Here is a 22,306-nt window from a genome sequence, read left to right on the forward strand (position 1 = left end):
GAACATCACTAAAAATTAAAGCGATTATAACAGATATATAAATACTTACAAGTTAAGAAAAATAATTTAAAATTAAAGTTGTTCTTGATTAATGACCAGTTCATATCACATTACTGGGGATCATCATGACATACATCAAATTGTAACTTTAGTCTTTTTTAAGAAATTTCTTAAACCAATGAGCAGAGAGCTTTCTGTGTCTTTTAAGATTATCTCTGTAATCAACGAAGTTAATTCCAAAACGCACTGTGTAGCCGGCAATCCATTCAAAGTTGTCCAAAAGTGACCATGCAAAATATCCTTGTACTTTCACACCATGCCTTAGTACAAAAAACCAGCAAATAATAATAGAGTTAATTAAAATGCATAAAACTAAATTTGATAGGAATAAAACAGTTCGATATCTCATAGCAAAGAGTGAGATAAGAAAAAGAAAGAAAAATGTTAAGTATGTTGTAAAAATGGCAATTGCTAAGGTGGGGAACTGTCACATGCGGTCTATGATAGACGGATGCTTGAAAATTGTTCAAAACATAGATGATGACATACATCGCCCCGTTTAAGTTGAAGTTCATGGTCCACATCTTTATAGCTAAGATGATGTCTAATTGTTTCAAATTCAACAAAACAAGAGAAAACAAATACACGTTGAGTTTCAAGACACTAATTTCCGTTTTCCTTGTATTCTTCCAAACATGTATTGATTGGATCATCGTCTCAGTGATGAAAACAAACAATAACATGAACTTCCTACTTGTGAAGAGCAGCACAGATCACTGTTAGTGTTTTAAATAGCTTTTAAGCATGGTCCACCATAGATTATATGAAACACTTTCTCACCCTAAAGTCCGAAAGGAAACTATAAAAAGGATAGTATGTGAAACTAAGATAATTCATTATGAAATAAGTAGAGAGGTGATGCCCACTTACTTGATTGCAGATGAAATATAATAAAGATGACGATGAAAGTAATCAATTCTATAAGTATCCATGAGCGCCTCTTCAAGTGGTAGTGTTGGATCATTGATCTCGTCAATGCCTATAATTTAGTTTTTAAAATTTGAAAATTTTAGTTTACTAGACAGTTGACTTGATCAGAAAAAAAAGAATGTAATTAAAGTATTACCATTTTCTGTTATGTAAATCAAAGGGTTGTTATAGTTTGTCTTTATGTACAATAGTAGTTCTTGAATCCCCCTTGGATAAACAAATAGCCAAGGTGAAGCAGCCTATACATAAATGGTGTTTCTTAATTTGTTATTCATCAAACAAAGTAAATCATAGAAATAAAGAATCAGATAAAACAGTAATTAACTGCAAGAGAGTCTTACTCACCCTTGGTCCAATTGGTATCCCGTTACGTTCAGCTGGCATAAGTCATTGCAGCAAATATATTACATTAAACAAAGAAATTATCTTCTTTTCTTGGAATAAAAAATGAAAGAAAGTATTACATTCTATCAATGTTCTATGACTATTTCCATTTAATCAATTGATGCATATTTATTTTATATAACTTAATTTCGTGGTCATAAATCATATTATATATAATGAAAATTCTTCATTATGAGTTGTGATCAAGGTGTTGTTACTTGTTAAATTGAGATGACTATCCTTGAGATAGCTAGGTTTGCTTGTGTCATTATTTGAAAGGGGTATATTGGCAGCATAATTGGCAGTGTAGTAATTGATTCCAATAAAATCAAATGAGCCAATAAGCATCTTGGATTGCTCTTCAGTGAACTTTGGCAATTTGTTTCCCACAAAAGACACCATGGTTGATGGATAATTTCCTGTTGTCATTGGCTGCATAAACCTGCAAACAAATCTATTAAGAACCATGAACCATAACATGAACACACACATATGTACTAGGTTTTAAATTGTGCCAGCTATTATGTTACAATTCATGATTTTGTAGACAATTGCGGAAAAATGCGTCTGATGCAGCTGTAATTGCAGTAACACAGGTAAATTAAAACCTTGACATTATGGTCAAAATTGCAGTCACCGACATATATTTAAAACTTTACACACACAAAGTAGAGTAGTAGAATATAGCCATTACCATCCAAACATGAAATCAAGAGCACGTAGGGCAGCTTGTTGATCTAATATATCATTTGAGAATGGCAAAAACCAGTGACAATTTAAGGTGATGCCTATTGAACCATTTTGAGACGCCTGTATCCATTCAAGTTAATTAATGTTTTGGACACTCATAACAAAAACAAGAATTCTATTACTAATAATATGGAACATGCATAAACAAAAGGATAAAGGTTAAATGGTTAATGATTCTTCAGTGTTGTACCTGATAATTGGTTTTATACATTTTGACAGCAGCTGCATGAGCAAGGAGTTGGTTGTGAGAAGCCATGTAAGGTTCTGTACTCATACTGTAAGAGAATGGCTCATTAAGAGTAATCCAATGTTTCACTCTGTCTCCAAATTCCTTGAAGCATAACTCTGCATAGTCTTGGAAATCATTTCTGCACATAGAAATTCAACAACAATAACAACCCAACCTTATATAATTAGGTATGGTCAACTACATAGATCGAACAACGCTGTAATACTCTATCATAGACCATGCACATAGAAATGTTGGATATTTTAGAATAGTTTAAAAGTTTTAATACTATCATGGTTCTTCTCTTTGTTTGTGGCTTGTGCTTTAACTCATGGTTTGTGATTATAGATGTTTGTGACTTTTGTTTTTTTGAAGAAATAGATGTTTGTGACTTGGTTCGTGAATGTTTATTCGTGGGTTGTTGTATTCATGATTTGAAATATTGGTCGACAAACTAGGAATTCAACGCTGCTATATATAAGCAGCCATCAATTTATTATTGCTTGAATGAAAATTTGTGTCATGCTCTTACTTACATGATATCAGGGCTCAAGAAACCACCATACTTGTCTTCTAAGGCTTGGGGAAGATCCAAATGCAAAAGAGTCACGAATGGTATCAGACCTGGATCAATAACTCCATCAGTTAATATTACTATGATTATGAACATCATGAATATGATATTACTAATAAAAGTATCGACTATGCACTACCATTATCAAGTAGCTCATTGATCAGGTTGTTGTAATATTTGATTCCTTCTTGGTTTATACCTGCATTTACTTTTCCTTCTGCATATTGGTTAGAGATGTTAATGTAAATGAAAGATTCAACTATACTAAACTGTTAAAGTATGTGACTAAATTCAACATTTGTTATTACTTGGCAATATCCTTGACCAAGAGATGGAGAATCTGTATGCATCTGTATTCATATGCTTCATGATTGCAACATCTTCCTATTAAGATGTAAAATTGATTAGTAAATATACTAGATAAAATTGCAAACAAAATATTAGAGCTTCATAAGGCTAAATATATGATAATATTATATCTCTGCTATGTTCCTTAATGCAAGAGACTTTTGAGCGGGAGATATTGATAATTAATATCTAAAAGTTCATAGTCTGTTTGTTACAATTTATTTATAAAAAAATCACTTTTAGAGTTTTTATTTATTTGTTGGAGAATTTTGAAAAATGCAAATCTTAAAAGAATTAAAAACTACTTTAAATAAGAAGCTATTTTCTAGTAGTTTATCTTCATACTCATTTTTTATAGATGATATTTTAAAGAAATGTAATTTATCTTTATTAAATATTTTTTCATAATATGTAACAAATGGGCGCTTAACTATGTCAAATTCCACTTATGATAAAATCATACAAAAATTATAATAGTTGATGGATTTTGACATATAAAAATTACAATGATATAAAATTTAGAAGATAGCCGTAAAAAATGTATATCCAATTGGATGTACCTTATAACGGTGATACTGATCAACTGCTACATCTCCATTGCTTCTATCCATTATTCTCTCTGCATGCAATAACACCAATTACCACATTAAAAAACAATAAAAGTAAACACTCTGGTAATTTAAATTTTTGTTGAGTATACTACAACACTCAATTATTTGAGGACACATCTTTTTATACTTGATTATTTTTTAAATAAATTTAAACCATGGGTAATTGTATTTTATAGGTAGGATATCCAACTTTTTCATGAGTACCTAAAAATTTACCAAAAAAACACTACTACCAAAAGCCACAGGGAGTTGCATTACGATTATCAAATTAAATATCTTGATTGATGCGCTGTTTCTTTTCTTCGGTATTCAATTTGTCACATAATTGTGACGTCTCAAATTCAAACCTACGACATAATATTCAGTCTAACAATATTAACATTTGTCAGTTAATTAGACCTTACGGATATTCAATTTTAATGTTATCTCAAGAAATACTTTTCCCATCCACAAATTGACTTCTTGAACATGCCCATTTATTTACCAAAAAAAAACAGAACATGTCCAATTTTAAAGACAAAAGAGGAGCTTCATTCTGTATGTTAAGTTCGGATTAGAAAAATATTTATTGCTAGAGGTTAAAGAAGCATGGTCCAGTAATTGTGACTTTAAATTTCTTTGGTTTTGAAGCTTTTGGTTGTCACATATTGCTTTCAGGCACACTCACATGCACATCACATTTATTTTAACCACCTCTCTTCGAGTTACGGAATTAAATCAATTTAAATATAATTTTATAAATAATAAATAAATAATAAATGAATTATAATGATTAGATTATTGAAACCGATTAATTTTAAATTTAATTATTTCTAAACTCATATACGAATATTTGTGATTTGTCGTAAAATATTTTACAAATAATGTATACTAATTAATCTCACATAAATACTTCAAAAACTTGCGTAATCAATAATCCATAATATTAAGGAAAGAAATATATTTATATTTCTTAAAAATATGATTAAATTTTTACTTGTGCATGGTGTGGACCCACTAGTTAATTAATAAAACAGAACATGTGAATCAAACACCTTTTATTCTCCATTCAAGTTATTCACCAAATTGAGATAATTAAGGGTTAAATTAAGGAAAGAAATAAAGAATAAAGAATTGTTTTTCAAAAAATAAATAAATAAGGAAATATACCTGGGTGTTTATGAGTATAGTAATCCCATATACATTGTCCTCTTCCACCTTCATTCGCAGCTCCTTCGTACTACGTCATCAACACAAAAAATTATGAGAAGTATAAGTAACACATTCTCTTTATTTGATTAAAATGTATATGAATCCCACCAAATCATGGTGGATCTCGTATAAATTTAGTGAGACTCATATAGATTTTAACTAATCAATGTATTGAAAAGTTTATATTAAATAATTTGTTATTAACGTTGTTCAAAAACCATACCATACAAATTAACCTCCTATTCTTATGTAACATGGTGAGAGCAACTAACCGCAAATATGAAGTTACTAGTTGTACCTTTTGGTTGGACGCGAGTCTTCAACGTGAAAACTGAAGTTTCCAAACACACTAATCTTTGGTTTTTAAGTTATTTTATTTTTGTTGCTTTAGAAAATCAAGATACAGTTAAACTTAAATACATATTTTCCTTTCTACTCTAACAAAAATGAGAAACATACATTAAATGAATCAAAGGTAAATAGTTCTATGCTTTTATAATTTTGTTGTTGTTTAATATGAGTGTTCGAACCTTAAAATATTTGAAAGGAATGGAGTATTTGCTTAGACTTTCGGATAATCTTATGAAGATGTGAAACAGATAATCTATCTCCACAAATCTACAAACTCACCTGGTAGGAGGAGGATGCAGTACCAAAAATGAAACCTGGGGGAAAACTATTACGGTTTAGAGAAGCATTATCAACAAGTGTAGGAGTAACAGCTTCAGTGATTTCTGTAACAGAAGAGATAATAATAAGAGTCAAGACACCAAGGTAGAGGAGATATAGATAGCTATTGAATGCCATGCCCATCACAATTTCCAAATTACAATTAATATGGAAGTGAATATAGATATATATGAAACTTTATTATTTTTCAAGATGAAAGGGATATATAGGAAAACTACCACTTGTACATGACAGGAGACAAGACATGGGAGAATGGAAAATTAGAGTATGCCTAACTTGTGTTTGAATGCACTTGATGTTTTAATAATTTATATAGTTCCTCTTTATTCTTTGTTAGTATCCTCAGAAAAAGAAAAAAATTAAAATTCTTTGCATATGAAAATCAGAATATGTTTGGAGTTACATGACTGTCATTTACTGTTACATCTGACATTAAATAATTATAAAAAAACTGATCAGTGTAAAGTACTTTCTAACGTGTACGTTGATACTAATATTAATCAAGGAAATGGACATTTTGTTAGTAAAACACTTGATGTTAAAAAGTATAACGTAACTCAGTTGAACAAAAAAAAAAACTCTCTCATTGATGTGAAAAGTATTTATAAAAAGTAGAATATATAAATACAAATATAAGTGCTACAAATCAATATAATTCTATGCACTACAGGTTGGTCTCAAGCGAATTTGGATTAGGTTGCTACAGAATCTATATATCGTTTTTTGGTGATAGAATAACATTCAAGATGAAATCAATTTCATTGAAAATTGTGTATAATTTCAAATCCAAAATAATTAAAGCAAAAATGATGAAGTCCTATAAATAGGTTGAAGAAATTGGACAGAGCAAAATTTTCTCTGTGGTGGGAGCTTGACTTCCTTTCTTTTCATTCTTGTGGGAGGCACTTAGTGTAGCAAGCATGGAGGAATACATGTAAGCTACTCCAGTTTTGTCAACGGCGGATCACATAAAATAGCGGTTTGTTATGTTATAATGCTGTGGAGCCGCAAAAACAGCTATTTGGCAACACTTTGTACCAAATAACTATTCAATATGCTATAGTGCTACAGCGCCGCTACAGTGGCTATTTAACAATACTTACTCTCCCATGTGAAAGAGGGGGATGACGGATTACTTTACCACCTGAATGGTTATTAGGAATGCTCAATTGATGTCTGCCTTTGACTTGTAGGTCGATTATTCACATAAACCTATCTAGACAAATATTATGAAAGATTGTATAGCAGCAACCCGACAACCAGTCAAGGGCGTCACCATTAAAGAGGTCAAACCGATGGTGTTTGTCTTTCGGTTCTTCCACAAAGTGGACATGCAAGGAGTCTTTTCTAGAGTGTCATGGCTATTTGACAATCATACATTGATTCTAGAGAGCCATCATGGCTTGCATAACTATTTACTTTATTAGTATTTACCATATCAATATACAAAATATATAATATCCAATAATTGACAAAGACTATCATAAATTGAATTGCATTTTTCATGTATCTACATGCACAACAGTTGAACTAATCCCTCAAGACAGCCGAGATCCATTTAAAGGATTGAAAAGCCTTGGAAAGGGAAAAGGCTATACAGAGAGGAGTGAAAAGCATTGCAAAGCTTACAATTCACACACTCATATATACATGACAACATCTAGATATTCATTGGGTAAAAGAGGGCAAATAAGAAGTGATTTACTAAATTTGAATTGTTTTATTTCTTGGAGATCTATACATGATTGAATTTCATATCACTTCTTTCTAATCTGAAGTTCACCATAACCAAACACTTTTTCTTAGAACTGTGTCCAATACTATATGCCTAAGATTTTTTGAGGAAATTCTTGAACCAATGCGCCGAGAGTTTTGGGTATCTTTTCAAATCATCTTTAAAATCTACAAAGACGAGTCCAAATCGCACGGTGTAACCAGAGTCCCATTCCAAGTTATCCAACAATGACCATGCAAAATATCCCTTTACATTCACACCATCCCTTCAAGCATAAAAGGTCAAAAAAAGAAAGAGTTAACCCAAAAAAGATTTACCCCTGTACAAGTTTTCTATACATTGCTGTCACACTTAAAAACAAAAAGAAATAACCTTCCAATTTTCCCGTCAAAGGTTAATGTAAAAAGGAAGGGTAGTAAACATCATAGGAATAAAATTACTGTGAATCAATATGTATAAAACCTACAAATAAATAATTAGGGGCTTAGAGGCTCTTCTGATAAAGCATTACATACCTGATTGCGGTTTGAAGATAATAAAGATGACGATAAAAGTAATCAATTCTATAAGTATCTATAAGGGATTCTTCAAGTGATAGTGTTGGATCATTGAACTCGTCATAACCTATCAATGGATTTCATCAAATTTTCATTTGGCTTTATTAATATATATAGCATTATGCATAATATAATATCGTAGAAAATACGAAGTATAATAGAAGTATTACCATTTTCAGTAATGTATATTACAGGGTTGTTATACTGCTTTTTGATGAAAAGCAGCAGTTGTCGAAATCCTCGTGGATAAATGCATAACCAGTTGGAAGCGGCCTACATATAATTATAAATAAAGCTATCTTTATATTTTAGAAACAATCTTTTGGAGCACAAAAGCTACAAATGAAAACATTGATATGTAAGTTAGCTGTCAATGAAATAATGAAAAACATACCATTGGACCAAGGGGCTTGCCATCATGCTGATCTGTCATTGAAAAACAATAAACCATGCTTACACATAAAGTTCAGAGTAGGTACAATTAGTTTTCTTTCAATTCTGTTTAAGCAACTCAATAGAACTGAATTAATTATTGCAAGCATATAATTAACTTGATAATTACTTGTAAATTTAACTAGAGAATCAGTTTGTAGGGCTGGTCTAGCATCACGTAGGTAAGGTGCATGAGCAGCATAAAAGGATGAGTAATAGTTTAGGCCCAGAAAATCGAAGGACCCCTTAAGTTGTTCGGATTCTTCATTGGAGAACTTTGGTAGCCGACTTCCCACCATAGCTCGCATGCTTTTCGGATACTCGCCTTTTGTGAGTGGTTCCATATACCTAAAGAAAAATGCAGATGCAATCAATGTATTGAAATACTCTTCTCTTATTTCCTAATATTTTGCACAAAAAATAGAGTGAACCAAAATCATATAAAGTTTAGCTTCAATTTTATACGGATTCCCAAGACATGGTTTATGTTAATAACACAAATAACTCCACATAAAAATTAGTGCCAGAACACCAATCTTAGTGGTATATCAATTAGTAGTGGCAATAATGGGGAAAGCTTTACATATACATGGTGTACCACAACATAATTCAAGTGTAAAGCACTCCCCATCATTGTTGTTGGTTCACAGTCTTCATACTAGGTGCCAAGTAGAATGATACACCATTACATCATATCATGTTCAAATTTTCAAAAAATAATACAATTTCTCTGTTAGTGTTGAGCTACAAATACTTAAATTAATGTGTACCATCCAAACATGAAGTCGAGGGCTCGTTGTGCAGCATCACGATCTGACATTTCTTTGGAGATTGGCACATACCAGTCAGAGTTTAAGGTAATCCCTATTAAACCATTTTGAGAAGCCTGCACTTTTCAAAATTTAGGTTTTTTAGTTAGCAACAGCTCTAATAAGTTCACACCAAAAAAAGAAGCATGATCTACCATCAGAAAGCAATTGTGCATACTATTGTACTACTTGACCCTTCTATTAGAGATGTTCAAATCTCATGTTATATGAATTTCAGGACATATTCACAGCCTAATTTAAATAACATTTAGCTTTTAAAAACAATTCAATAATACAGAGGACCTGATACTTGGTCTTGTACAATTTTGCAGCGGCAGCATGAGCAAGAAGTTGGTAGTGCGAAGTCAAATATGGTTCTGTTCCTGAATCACCTCCTGTGCAATTCATTTTTAACCAATCTGAACATCGACCTGGTGCAAACCTTCCATTTGCATAGCCATTCTTGCTCACACTTCTTGGTTCATTCAATGTAATCCAATGTTTCACCCTATCACCAAATTTTTTGAAGCAAAGTTCAGCATAGTCCCTAAAATCTTCTCTGCAAGCTCATGAATAACATTCGTTAATCAATTAATTAGATTTACAGAAAACTTTCCCAAAATTGCCAGACAAAAATAGTTCTGGAATAAATATTGGTGTCACTCACACAATGCGAGGGCTTAAAAAACCACCATACTCGTCCTCTAAGGCTTGGGGAAGGTCCCAATGGAAAATTGTCACATATGGTTGCAGACCTGCATTACTCTCAATGATAATTTTTTATTAACAACCACATGAATATGATTCTAATAGATGGTGAAAACTTAATAAATTAATATTGATGAATCTTCACCATTAGCCAATAGTTCGTCGATGAGGTTGTTATAGTAATTTATTCCTTCATGGTTTACACCTGCACTAAGCTTTCCTTCTGCAAATGGTTGATAAGAAATTTATAGTGGTTACTACAAATCACCAATACCAAGAGAGCAATATTAACAAAAATATTACTTACTTGGTAGCACTCTAGACCAAGAAATGGAGAATCTATAAGCATCCATATTCATATACTTCATGATTCCAATATCATCCTAAAATACATATACCAGTTTATCATGACTCTAAATATAAATTACATTTGTTTTTCATATACCTTTGCAAAAACAACAACTTGAACCATACCTTGTACCGATTATATGAGTCGTCGGCTACATCTCCATTACTTCCATCTTTAATTTTTTCTGCATGCCATTCCATTAATAAATATGAGCAATCTATACATGTCATGTAACTACGAATTCAATATATAGTTCAAGCAAGTGTTAAACAGTAGGCAGCAGTTTTGTCGACAAAAAAATGAATCAGCAGCCCTCAATGGTGATCACAAGCTCAAGGAGGAAGTTGGCCGTTATGGGAAGAAGCCAACAGTTATAGCTGAGTCAGCAATTCTGTAAGAAGTGTGTTCCTTCCCTTTCATAAATAAATAGTGTTTGGGTACATTCAAACAAAAATATATATCATTTAATTACTTTGAAAACACACATCATTTTAATCTTTGATCTTTGAACTTCATTTATGTGTGTGAGTGTGTCCAAACACTATTAATTAATGCTTGTAATCATACAAGTATTTCTCATATATAGCCTCCTTATATTCCTTCATTTGACAATAATAAATAGATGAATAATTTTCTCTCTTGATATAAGTTTTTTTTCTCCTTTCTCAATGATTTCAGAGAAGCTTAACAGCAAGCAATAATTTAAACAAAGAGGACTAAACATCTAGGTAAGATATACAGGGTATGATTTTATTTTAATTTTTTGCCCCAATTGAACATTAAAATAAAATACATGATATTCATATTCTCACTATTGAAAAAAGGAAAAGAAAAAAAAAAGTAGTAACAACAACCATACCTGGGTATTTATGAGTGAAGGTATCCCAATTACTGGGTCCTTTTCCACCTTCCCTTGCAGCACCTTCATACTACAAATTGAAATAACATGAAGAAAAAAATGAAATTCAGTACAAAAAATAAAATCTCTATAGTAGGCTTCTTCTACATTGCACATGATTACAAAATGAACGGTAATTGAAAGAAAAAATAAGAAAATTGATGGATGCCTGATATGCAGAGGAAGCTGTTCCGAAAACAAAATCTGGCGGGAAACTGCTCCGATTGAGAAGATGAGTAGGTTCAATTATAGCATCGATACGAGTGATATTAATAATAATGGATAAAAGAGAGAGTAACAGAAACATGTTGAAATTCAACACTGCCATTGTAATTTTGATTAAGAAAAGTGAAATTCAGTAACTGATTATTGTTTTTGGTTTATGGGGAGGAGGACATTTCCTTGACTAGAAAAATAGAAAGGAGTGTTAGCACTCTCTTTCCGAGTTCGTTTATTTCGGGAAAATACGATAATAGCTCTTTATTTCTACTTAGTACCAGTAATAACTAGTACTACTAACTTAAATTACATTTTTAAGTCTTCTATATATATTACATTTTTAATCATTTATTTTATTTGACTGCAATATTTTTTTTTTCTAAATTCATTATTTATCATTTAACATGACTGCAACATTGACATTTTATATTTTTTTTATAAATCTTATTTTTATAAAAGTCATAACAATATTCATATCTTCATATCAAATTCAATATAAAAAATCAAAATTCAAGGAGAAAAATAAATATTTGATGTTCAATAAGAATTAAGTATGAGATAGTTATTTTTAAAATAGTTATTAAATAGGTATATAATGATACGATAGTAAATTTTTATTTGACAGACAGATGTAAAATAATTGGTACATGGTCATTAGATTTAAATTTAAACTCCAAAAATAAAAAATAAAAATTTAATTCAAAAATAAACTTTAATTTAAAAAAAAAATCAAAACTCAAAAGCAAAAGCAAAAATATATTTATCGATTGTAGTAAGATCTAGAACAACAATTTTCTTGACTAAAGGATTATATTTCACTAGCAAACTGACGGATACTTGCATCTGTTTATCTTTTTTTTTTTTATTGTTTTAAAAGTATGTTTTTATTTATGATAATTTATTTTCAAAAAATTTGTCAACAAAATTTTATTTTAAAATGTTTTCTGAGTCTTTTATATATTTTGATGCAATTCAGAAAAAATTAATTGAAGAAGCAAGTACTTATTGATATCAAACAGCAGTTATAATAAAAAAAAAAATAGTGGGATATTTAAATAAAAAAACTCTAAAGAAATTAATTGAAAAAAAGTAAATAAAGGAAACTAACTACTGATAGTAGTAAAAAGAAGGTACTAAAACACAAGACTATAGTTTGTGGAGAAGCAAATCCGTGGTCCGTACCACACCCTCTCAAGGTGGATTTGGTATGACTTTTTTTACTACCAATTATACATTTGTAGTTAGTTTCCTTTATTTACTTTATTTCCAATTAGATGTTATCCTTTGTTGTTTCCTTTATTATAATTGTTGTTGGATATCAATAAGTAATTGCTTATGCAATTAATTTTTTCTAAATGGTATCAAAATATATAAAAAAACTCAAAACTTTGTTTGGTAATGTAAAAAAATAAGTTTATTTGATATTAGTTATTTATGAATTTATAGTTTATAAAGTTTTTTTTTAAATTAATCCAAATAGCTTATAGTTTATTGTTTTTTCTTCTAAGTTTATTTTTATAATTTTTAAATTTTATAATTTATTTATTCTAATTTAAATAAATCATAATTTAAAATAATTTATTTATTAATAATTTAAAATAATTAAACTAACTAAATAAATAAATTAATATATGATTAATTAATTAATTAATTAATTAATTAATTAATTAATTAATTTATTATAATTTTAAACTATTATAAATAATTTAAATTTTAAAATAATTGATATTTATTTTAATTTAAAATAAATAAGATAGATAAATAAATAAATAAAAATATATCAGATTGATAAATTTTAAATTACTACTTTTAAAATATTAATAAATTTATTTTTAATTATAAGTATTTTTTATATCATTTTATATTTTTAAACTAATTAAATCGTTAATTTTATCAACCATTCGATTAACTTAACAATTATCAATCATTACTTAATTTTACCAAAGAGAGTCTTTCTTTGATTTATGATCTAGCTTTTTTGACTTGCATAAATTTAAATATATTTTTAGTCTCTATAAATATGAGTCAGTTTAACTTTAATTTCTGTAATATTATTTTTTGATTTACATTCTTGTAATTTAAAAAACTTTTAAAATAGTCCTTCATAAATTTATTTTAATAAAAATTGACTGTATAAATAATGCTGGCTAGACATTTTTTAATTTTTAAAATAAAAAATCATTTCATTAAACACTTTAAACTAATTAATTAATCAGTAAATTAAATAAATAATACAGGGAATGTACTGCTACTACAGGTTCATTTTCTCTTTTCTATGTGATCTTTTTCTTGCTATTGAAGTAGAAATATCACATTTGGTTTTTCTTGCTTTTCGTTTTAGATCATTTTTTTTTTTCATTCTAGTATTATTCTACATTGATTTTTGAGTTTGGTTTGGATCCAAAACTAAAAATTTGTAGATCGAAATTGAGGTTAAAAATGGGGATATTTTTCTACTATATTCTCTTTAAAAAAGAAATTTATTTTACCTGCATTGAAATTTATATGAAAAAATGCTCTATATTTTTTTTTAGTGGTCATAAGGTAGGGATGTGACAAAAAAAAATTATATCTTATACGCATGGGTTACGACTATATGTAATATGTTGGCTTATTTTTTTACTTTTTAACAAATTAATTAAGAAATATTAAACTAATAAAAAAACTAAATTATATTAATAAAATCAAATAAAATAATACAATTGAGTAGATGTTTCAAAGAAAAGAACATTCTATACTAGAAAATTTTAAATTAAAAGAATATACTATAATAGAAACTTGTTAATTTATTTACAATAAACTGTCAAATAGAAGAAAATTGTTAAAATATTATAACATATTTTTTTTGACACATTTATTCAATCATAATAACTAAAAATAGAAGAAGTGATAATGAGAAGTATTTTAGAGAGATATAGTATCATTAAATAAAAAATAAAAATAAAATTAAATACTTAGTTATGTTTCATTTCAGAAAAAGAGTTAAAAATGATTAGAAACTCAACTACTAGGGAACTTTAAAATACCACAGTTTATTCCATACCATCTCTAATAACCAAGTAATATGATTACTATCCCAAGCATTAACAATTTCTTTCTAAGTGCAAAGTATTGAATAGTCCATTTATAGTGCATTTAGTTTTCGTGTGGATCAATTTTCTTCAAGTTTTTTTGGGGTAATTTTCTTCATCTTATGCAATGAGTGAAGCCATTGTAAATGGTGTTTTCTCTGGAGAAAATGATAATAGATGTATATATTTTTTGACCAAAAGAAAGGAAATACATAACAAATGATTAATTGAAACACGGAGAAGGATAGAATCCATCCACTAGTTTCCTAGTTTTTATGAAATAGTATTCTAGTAACATGCATCTTATAATGTATTCAACAATTATCTTATAATGTATATCGACTTTATTTTAGTAACATATACCTTCATCTGTATTCGACTGTTTTTTAGTTATATCTTACTAATGTACTCCTAATAAAAAATAAGCAGGTTTATGTTAACAAATACCCCTTATAAATTTATCATACAATAAGAACGATAATTTTCGATCTAAAAAAAGGAACTATAATTTCCCATCATTCTACAATAGAATTAGTAATATTCACACATAAGACATTTACATCTATATGTGTGTTTTCAATTCCTCCTTAGGTCGAATAGGATCTAGGATCTCTTTGAAACAAATAATAAAAGAAATATTTACAAATACAATTGTTTAATGAATGAGTCTCGTTACTTTTCTCGTCAAAGACATAAGTCTAGTTTCTCTTTTAAGAAATTTTTTAAACCATAATGCAGATAATTTTTTGTATCTTTTCAATCCATTTTTGTAATCAACATAGGTCATTCCAAATCTCACGCTATAATCCAAGTACCGTTCAAAACTATCGAATAAGCACCATACATAATATCCTTTTACATTTGCACCTTCCCTGTTATATATAATTAAAAGGAGATGATTTAGAAAATCGTTAAGTTATATGACAAACAAAAGATAAATCTTTTAGAGATATAAAACACAATTTACCTAATGGCAGATCGAAGATAAAATAAATGACGACAATGGTAATCAATTCAAAACGTATCCACAAGAGATTCTTCAATTGACAATGTAGAATCTTCGTATTCATTTATACCTACAAGTGAAATATGAAGAGTTAAAATTATCAAACACATTCGGTTCAAAAATAGAAAGAAAAAAAAAAAAAACACATATATGTAGTAGCTAGGTTTATCCTTTACTAACTGAGGTGCATCAGAGGCATAGGTTGAAGAGTAATAGTTGAGACCAATAAAATCAAATGAACAAATGAGTAGTTTAGCTTGCTTTGTATTGAATTTTGGTAACCTAGCACCAAAAGGGGATCTCATGCTTTTAGGATACTCTCCTTTTGTTAGGGGATCCATAAACCTGAAATAAATAAATTTTGGATTAACCTTTTGGTCCACAAAAATACAAACCCTTCCAATTCAAAATATTAAACAAACTAGTTGGAATTAATGAGTGAGTGAAAGAAGATCTCTTACCATCCATACATAAAATCAATTGCTCTTTGTGCTGCTTTTTGGTCGGATTTGGAATCGGAGAGTGGAAGATACCAATTAGCTACTAATGTTATGCTTATTTCACCATTTTGAGATTGCTGCAGAAAAAGCATTTTAGGTTATTATTACCGTTCAATTTGTAAAATAGAAATATAAAATCAAAACTTCTAAATAAAAAGTAAAAAAAGGTAAAATTTAAATAAAATGATTATTATTACTAAAAAAGTCTGTGCTTTTTTTTTTTTCTCAACTTTTACTAAGATTTTGCTTTAGGCCTCAAGAAAGGTTGGATCAGCCCTACATATATGATACTTTGTCTTGTACACCTACAATAATTGTTAATTAATTGTGTGTAATGAATTATATTCATCAACAAAAATATTCTTCGTAACAATATCATACTGAAATAAGATTTAATACTAAAATAAAAGATTGTATAAACTTCTAACCATTAGCCAATAGTTCGTCAATGAAATTATTGTAATAGTTGATTCCTTCTTGATTTATACCACCACTAAGCTTTCCTTCTGCATAGATAAATTAATTATCATAAATAAAACAATTAAGTTAAACATCCAATTGATAAGATGAAAATTAGTTGAGAATATTCATGAATCGATTTGACTTACTGGGCAAGATTCTAGACCATGATATGGAGAATCTGTAGGAATCCAAATTCATATCTTTGATCATCGCAACATCTTCCTATAATACACATGGACAATAACATATTAATTATTTTATCAAACCAAACCTCAAAATAAAAAAGAAATACTACAAAAAATACTCAGATAATTAGTACATATACTTAAGCAGAGTTAATAATTACCTTGTATCTATGATATGTGTCAAGGGATACATCTCCATTGCTTCCATCTTTGATCTTTTCTGCATATCCATTCAAATTATACAAATATTAAATTAAAGATTGTAAAATTGTGGTTGTCACCATGAAAAGATAAAAACAGAGAGATAGTGTATATATATATATACCAGGATATTTATGGGTAAAGGTGTCCCATACACTTGGTGTTCTACCACCTTCAGCTGCTGCACCTTCAAACTAATCATGCATACATATTAGAAACACAATATAGTTTTATGGTACATCTATTTTGAAAATTTATGATGGGGAAAATAGTTAGATGTTTTGAATGATATTTTTTTATAAAAATATATTTTGTCGAAAACATAACTCTATTAACATTTGAGATTTTATGAAATACAATCTTAGATTATGAATTGATTTATTTACTATTTTGTTTGTTGAATCGGTGTTTTTTACGATTGTTTAAATATGTATTCTTTAAAAGATTATTTTATTGTGTATTCTTGAATGGTTGTTGTTACGGTATATTTAAATGAAATGTTATATTCTAAATATGATTTTACGAAGATGATTGTTAAAAATGAACTATTTATATTGTATGTGTTTGAGATGAACTTATGCTCCATATAGATGTTGTGGTATCTAAAGTTAGTTATTTACTCGAATGAGCCACATGTTCCGTGTAAGTTCTTACGCTCCATATTCCATCTTTGATCTTTTCTGCATATCCATTCAAATTATACAAATATTAAATTAAAGATTGTAAAATTGTGGTTGTCACCATGAAAAGATAAAAACAGAGAGATAGTGTATATATATATATACCAGGATATTTATGGGTAAAGGTGTCCCATACACTTGGTGTTCTACCACCTTCAGCTGCTGCACCTTCAAACTAATCATGCATACATATTAGAAACACAATATAGTTTTATGGTACATCTATTTTGAAAATTTATGATGGGGAAAATAGTTAGATGTTTTGAATGATATTTTTTTATAAAAATATATTTTGTCGAAAACATAACTCTATTAACATTTGAGATTTTATGAAATACAATCTTAGATTATGAATTGATTTATTTACTATTTTGTTTGTTGAATCGGTGTTTTTTACGATTGTTTAAATATGTATTCTTTAAAAGATTATTTTATTGTGTATTCTTGAATGGTTGTTGTTACGGTATATTTAAATGAAATGTTATATTCTAAATATGATTTTACGAAGATGATTGTTAAAAATGAACTATTTATATTGTATGTGTTTGAGATGAACTTATGCTCCATATAGATGTTGTGGTATCTAAAGTTAGTTATTTACTCGAATGAGCCACATGTTCCGTGTAAGTTCTTACGCTCCATATGAATGAATTTTAAACTCCACACGAATGAGTTTTATATCCATATTAGTTGAACAGATGCTCTACATGATGAGATAATACTCGCTTCATGGAAGTAGTACATCTCCATATAAGGATGGGACACTATTATTGAATTGATTGATTTATTTTCTACATAATAAATGTGTGTATTTGATTATTATAGATGTGAATTATTGCTAATGTAAGTGGATGAGTTTATATTAATTATTGGAAGTAATTGGTCAATATAAAAAAAAAATTATTTATATTATTTATATTTCTAAATAATATTTTTAGAAGAACGCATGTATCATGGTCGATTTTACTGATTACCGTGTCGGATGAGAACAATACTTGTTTCAAAATTATGTGTACTATTCATTAGAATTTAATATCTCATTAAAGTGTTATTTTTTAAGACTGTGATTGTTAAGGACGTCGAGAGTTGAAAAGTCATACCTCTTTTGAAAAGATTAATTTTCTTATATTAGGTTAGTATATCAAGAATAAGTAACCATCGTGTCTACATTTTTTAGACTAGTTATTAAATGATCAATTTTGGATATTTAATTATTAAAGAACTTTTAACTGTAAAGATTTATTTTAAGAATTTTACAATATTATTTCTTTCGAACAATTAATTATTTATTATGTTAAACTCACATAACTAGGTGTTACATCCCTCATTGTGGAATAGAGTAGTATATGCTATTTTTTGAATTTCAAAAAACTGTTTCTAAAATATTTTTCAGTCATCGAAGATATTATTGGATTGAGTCGTGGACTATATCGTTCTTTATAAGATATTTCGCGGTATTAGGCCGCTCTCTTTAAAACGTTTTACAGGTCCAATTAAAAACCATATCAATATTCTACTGCATATTAGAAAACCGTTTTATAATTACACTCTCAATATGGCTATAATGGTCATTCTAAAAATATGGTACTTAAGACCACTCATAAATCGAAGGGACTACGACACAAAAACTACTATAAAATTGAAAGAGTAGTGATATTAGGATCACTCAAAAAAATTGAAGGGATAAAAAGAAAGAAAAGAAGTGGTTCGAAATTGTATCAAGTTTTAGTGTACTTTTCACAAAAGTTTGACACTATTTATATAGTGATGAAAGTAATTCCATATATGTAAACTATTCATGTATGACTTTAATATTTATATAATTAAAAACTACTCAATGTACGAAAGTTTTCCAAAATGGAACTTTAACAATTTTTAAATTCACACACTAACCTACTCTCTATGTTCCAAGTATATATTATTGGCAAAATACATATTGCGGTTCTTTAACTTAATTTCAAGAATTTGCTCCGATTTGATATTTTATTTAATTTTAAGTAATAATTTGATATTTTATGTCTTAACATGTCAACAATGTTATCATCTTTTACATAAAATTTATTATCAATTTCAAGAAAAGTCATATATTCATCAAATTCATAACTCAAATATTCAAATAAACTCATCTCATAATCTCCAACTACAACAACAATAATATCAAATTCATCAAATAAAGAACTTACACTTTACGATTTGATCTCCAAATTATCAAGATAATTTTTATTTTTGTTGTCTATCTTTCTTCAAATCAAATCTCTAAATTATTTTTCTTTCTATACTTATTTATTTGATAAATTTGATGTTGTTGTTGAAGATAAAATACAAGTTTATTTAAATATTTAAGATATAAATTTAATAAAAATATGTATTTTACTAAAAATAATAATTAATTTTCTTGATTTTGTTTGAAGATGATAATGAATTTTTAAGATTTTTATAACTCATGTTGGCTAGTTAGTAGTGGAAAAATAAATAAGGCGGCCAATTTTTTAGATGAATAGTAGGATGTCCACAAATTTTGTTGAATTCAAAGCTCAAATCTCATGTTATTTTTTTAATATTAGTTTTTTTGTGGTAAAGTATTATTTTAAATGAATTTTATCTGAAAATATCCATACCCAACAAAAATTTAAGGTACTCAAGAATTTAACAATTTAATATTTTTCTTTTAAGTTTGTTGCCAACGAATGTCTTATAACATCACCAATGTAGTGATAAATTCTGAAATACCATCTACACCATAAAAAACAAATACCCTCTAAATTAGTTGGGTATAGGTAGTATGGGGACCGTACCCATGTGATGTTTCCGGTGAATATCAAGACATGCTTTCTAAATAAATTGACTATAGGTACCAATGTGGCCCTGTGATGTAGTCTATTGAATATAAAGACACATGTCTTATTTTTATCGACATCATCAATATTACTCAAATAGAATATATTAGTATATGTTAGGCTAAATTACATTTGTGGTCCCTTAACTTAATTTCAGGTAACGTTTTAGTCATTTATCTTTTTTTTTTCTTTCGACTTGGTCCTTTATTTTAATTTTAAATGACAATTTGATATTTTATGTTTTAAAATTTCAACAACGTTATCCTTTCTTAAACAAAAATTCAAAAAAAAAATTCAACCAAAACTCATAAAATTAATTATATTCTTCAATATAATACAAATTTCATCAAATCCGTAACGCATATCTTCAAATAAACTCATATTTTCATACTTTATTTGATATTATTAAGAATAAAGGACTAAATCGGGAAAGAAAAAAAAAAGATAAGGGACTAAAACGTTACCTGAAATTAAGTTAAGGGATCACAAATGTAATTTAGCCTATATGTTATTATGTTAATGTAGATTTGTTGTTAGAACCTATATGGTAATGATTTATGGTGCATTTGCAGGTGCATTGTTCTTTTTCTAAATTTAAGAAATTAATGGTGCATTGTTGTTTAAGGGAGTTTATGGCGAATTGTTTAATGGAGTTTCCAGATTTATTTCTTGCAAAAAAATATAGTTTCCAATTATTATTATTAATTAATTAAATTACGTGGGGACATGTTCGTTCATCATTTATTTTGCCTTGTTAGTTTCTATTTTGATAGTAGGGGCTAATTTTATTAGAGTCAATTAGTTGGAATTTCAAATACTATTACAATTGAATAAAGATTAAACTTAAAAAATCTCAATTTTGTAGGAATCAAAAAATATTTATTTTTAATTTATTTAATAATATTAACTATAATCTATTTAAATTATATTTCTATTACAATTATAGTGAATGATAATGTTATTATAATAATTATAGTCAGACAAAACAATTACTCTAACAATTTTTCTTAATACTCATGGTTTTTGCAGTCGATAACTATAATAAGGGCTGGGGAGAGTATTGTGCTTCAGCAGATTAAGTTGCTGCCATTAATAGACTTTAAGCAAAATTACGGTTGTAGTAATTTATTTTATTTAATTGTAAAATTTAGGTTAAAAAACTTTTTTTGATATATAATTTTTTATGTTTCAAAATGTGCACAAAATAGTCATTTTTTTAATAAAATGATGATGTGTCAAGTCATATTAAATTATTTTTAAATTTATATTTATTTAAACAAAATTAATAAATCTTCATTATCCTACTCTTAAAACCTAAAAGAAAATCAAGACTCAAAAATTAAAAATTAAAAAAATAAATCTTAAATCCATCAAACTCATCTAGAACCTAAACACACATTCCACACAAAAGGAATGCATCAAAAAATAAGAAGAAAGAATGCTGAAAAACATAACATTTACAAACCCTAAAAAACACAAATCTTCTTCTCAACCCAACACTTCACAGTCATATCCACTTCATGCTTCATGTCCAATGCAGATATTTTATGTTTGTAAATGTTATGTTTTTCTGTGTTCTTTCATCTTCTATTTTTTGTGAAATTTTATTTAAGATTTATTTTTTAATTTTTTTTTTCCTTCTGAATTTTAGGAGTAAGATGTGATAAACACGGATATGTTTTGAAATTGCTAAGATTTTTATTTATTTTTAAAAATCAAATTTTAGAGAAAAATAATAATAAATAAAAAATTCAATAAAAAGTTGATGTAACTTGAATATTAGTATTTTAAAAAAATAATAATAACTGATTTGTGCATGTTTCAAAACATAAAATATTTATATATAAACAAAATATTATATTTTTTAAGACTTTATTATATTTGAAAGAG

At 28.0% G+C, this 22,306-nt stretch overlaps 3 protein-coding genes across 5 annotated transcripts; all 3 read right to left on the minus strand.

Moving 5' to 3' along the window:
• Nucleotides 1-9: 9 nt before the first annotated feature.
• Nucleotides 10-6,127, minus strand: LOC101506028 (beta-glucosidase 12-like). Of its 2 annotated transcripts, XM_073370337.1 has the most exons (14): nucleotides 5,986-6,127; nucleotides 5,708-5,811; nucleotides 5,036-5,105; nucleotides 3,836-3,894; nucleotides 3,236-3,311; nucleotides 3,067-3,144; nucleotides 2,890-2,977; nucleotides 2,315-2,492; nucleotides 2,069-2,184; nucleotides 1,593-1,816; nucleotides 1,336-1,367; nucleotides 1,127-1,229; nucleotides 931-1,039; nucleotides 10-320 (listed from the first exon to the last, which is right to left on the minus strand). In XM_073370337.1, exons 1-14 carry the CDS (start codon nucleotides 6,011-6,013, stop codon nucleotides 149-151), a joined length of 1,437 nt encoding a protein of 478 aa, XP_073226438.1. In that variant the 5' UTR covers nucleotides 6,014-6,127; the 3' UTR covers nucleotides 10-148. The 2 variants fall into 2 exon arrangements, with proteins under 2 accessions (XP_073226438.1, XP_012573129.2); XM_012717675.3 differs by lacking the exon at nucleotides 5,986-6,127 and having other exon boundaries at nucleotides 5,708-5,921.
• Nucleotides 6,128-7,235: 1,108 nt separating this feature from the next.
• Nucleotides 7,236-11,727, minus strand: LOC105851087 (cyanogenic beta-glucosidase-like). 2 transcript variants are annotated; one of them, XM_012717673.3, is made up of 13 exons: nucleotides 11,425-11,727; nucleotides 11,217-11,286; nucleotides 10,483-10,541; nucleotides 10,316-10,391; nucleotides 10,154-10,231; nucleotides 9,968-10,055; nucleotides 9,604-9,808; nucleotides 9,262-9,377; nucleotides 8,622-8,839; nucleotides 8,454-8,485; nucleotides 8,230-8,332; nucleotides 8,018-8,126; nucleotides 7,236-7,767 (listed from the first exon to the last, which is right to left on the minus strand). In XM_012717673.3, exons 1-13 carry the CDS (start codon nucleotides 11,581-11,583, stop codon nucleotides 7,596-7,598), a joined length of 1,485 nt encoding a protein of 494 aa, XP_012573127.1. In that variant the 5' UTR covers nucleotides 11,584-11,727; the 3' UTR covers nucleotides 7,236-7,595. The 2 variants fall into 2 exon arrangements, with proteins under 2 accessions (XP_012573127.1, XP_012573126.1); XM_012717672.3 differs by having other exon boundaries at nucleotides 9,604-9,859.
• Nucleotides 11,728-15,114: 3,387 nt separating this feature from the next.
• LOC101506343 (cyanogenic beta-glucosidase-like) lies at nucleotides 15,115-17,173 on the minus strand. Its single transcript, XM_073370423.1, has 8 exons — nucleotides 17,024-17,173; nucleotides 16,860-16,918; nucleotides 16,660-16,735; nucleotides 16,480-16,557; nucleotides 16,013-16,128; nucleotides 15,732-15,896; nucleotides 15,513-15,621; nucleotides 15,115-15,417 (listed from the first exon to the last, which is right to left on the minus strand). The coding sequence occupies exons 4-7, from the start codon at nucleotides 16,480-16,482 to the stop codon at nucleotides 15,612-15,614; spliced, it is 294 nt and encodes a 97-aa protein (XP_073226524.1). The 5' UTR covers nucleotides 16,483-16,557; nucleotides 16,660-16,735; nucleotides 16,860-16,918; nucleotides 17,024-17,173; the 3' UTR covers nucleotides 15,115-15,417; nucleotides 15,513-15,611.
• Between the last annotated feature and the right edge of the window lie 5,133 nt (nucleotides 17,174-22,306).

The sequence above is a fragment of the Cicer arietinum genome, chromosome 6, assembly GCF_000331145.2.
Source record: "Cicer arietinum cultivar CDC Frontier isolate Library 1 chromosome 6, Cicar.CDCFrontier_v2.0, whole genome shotgun sequence".
Classification (NCBI taxonomy): Eukaryota; Viridiplantae; Streptophyta; class Magnoliopsida; order Fabales; family Fabaceae; genus Cicer; species Cicer arietinum.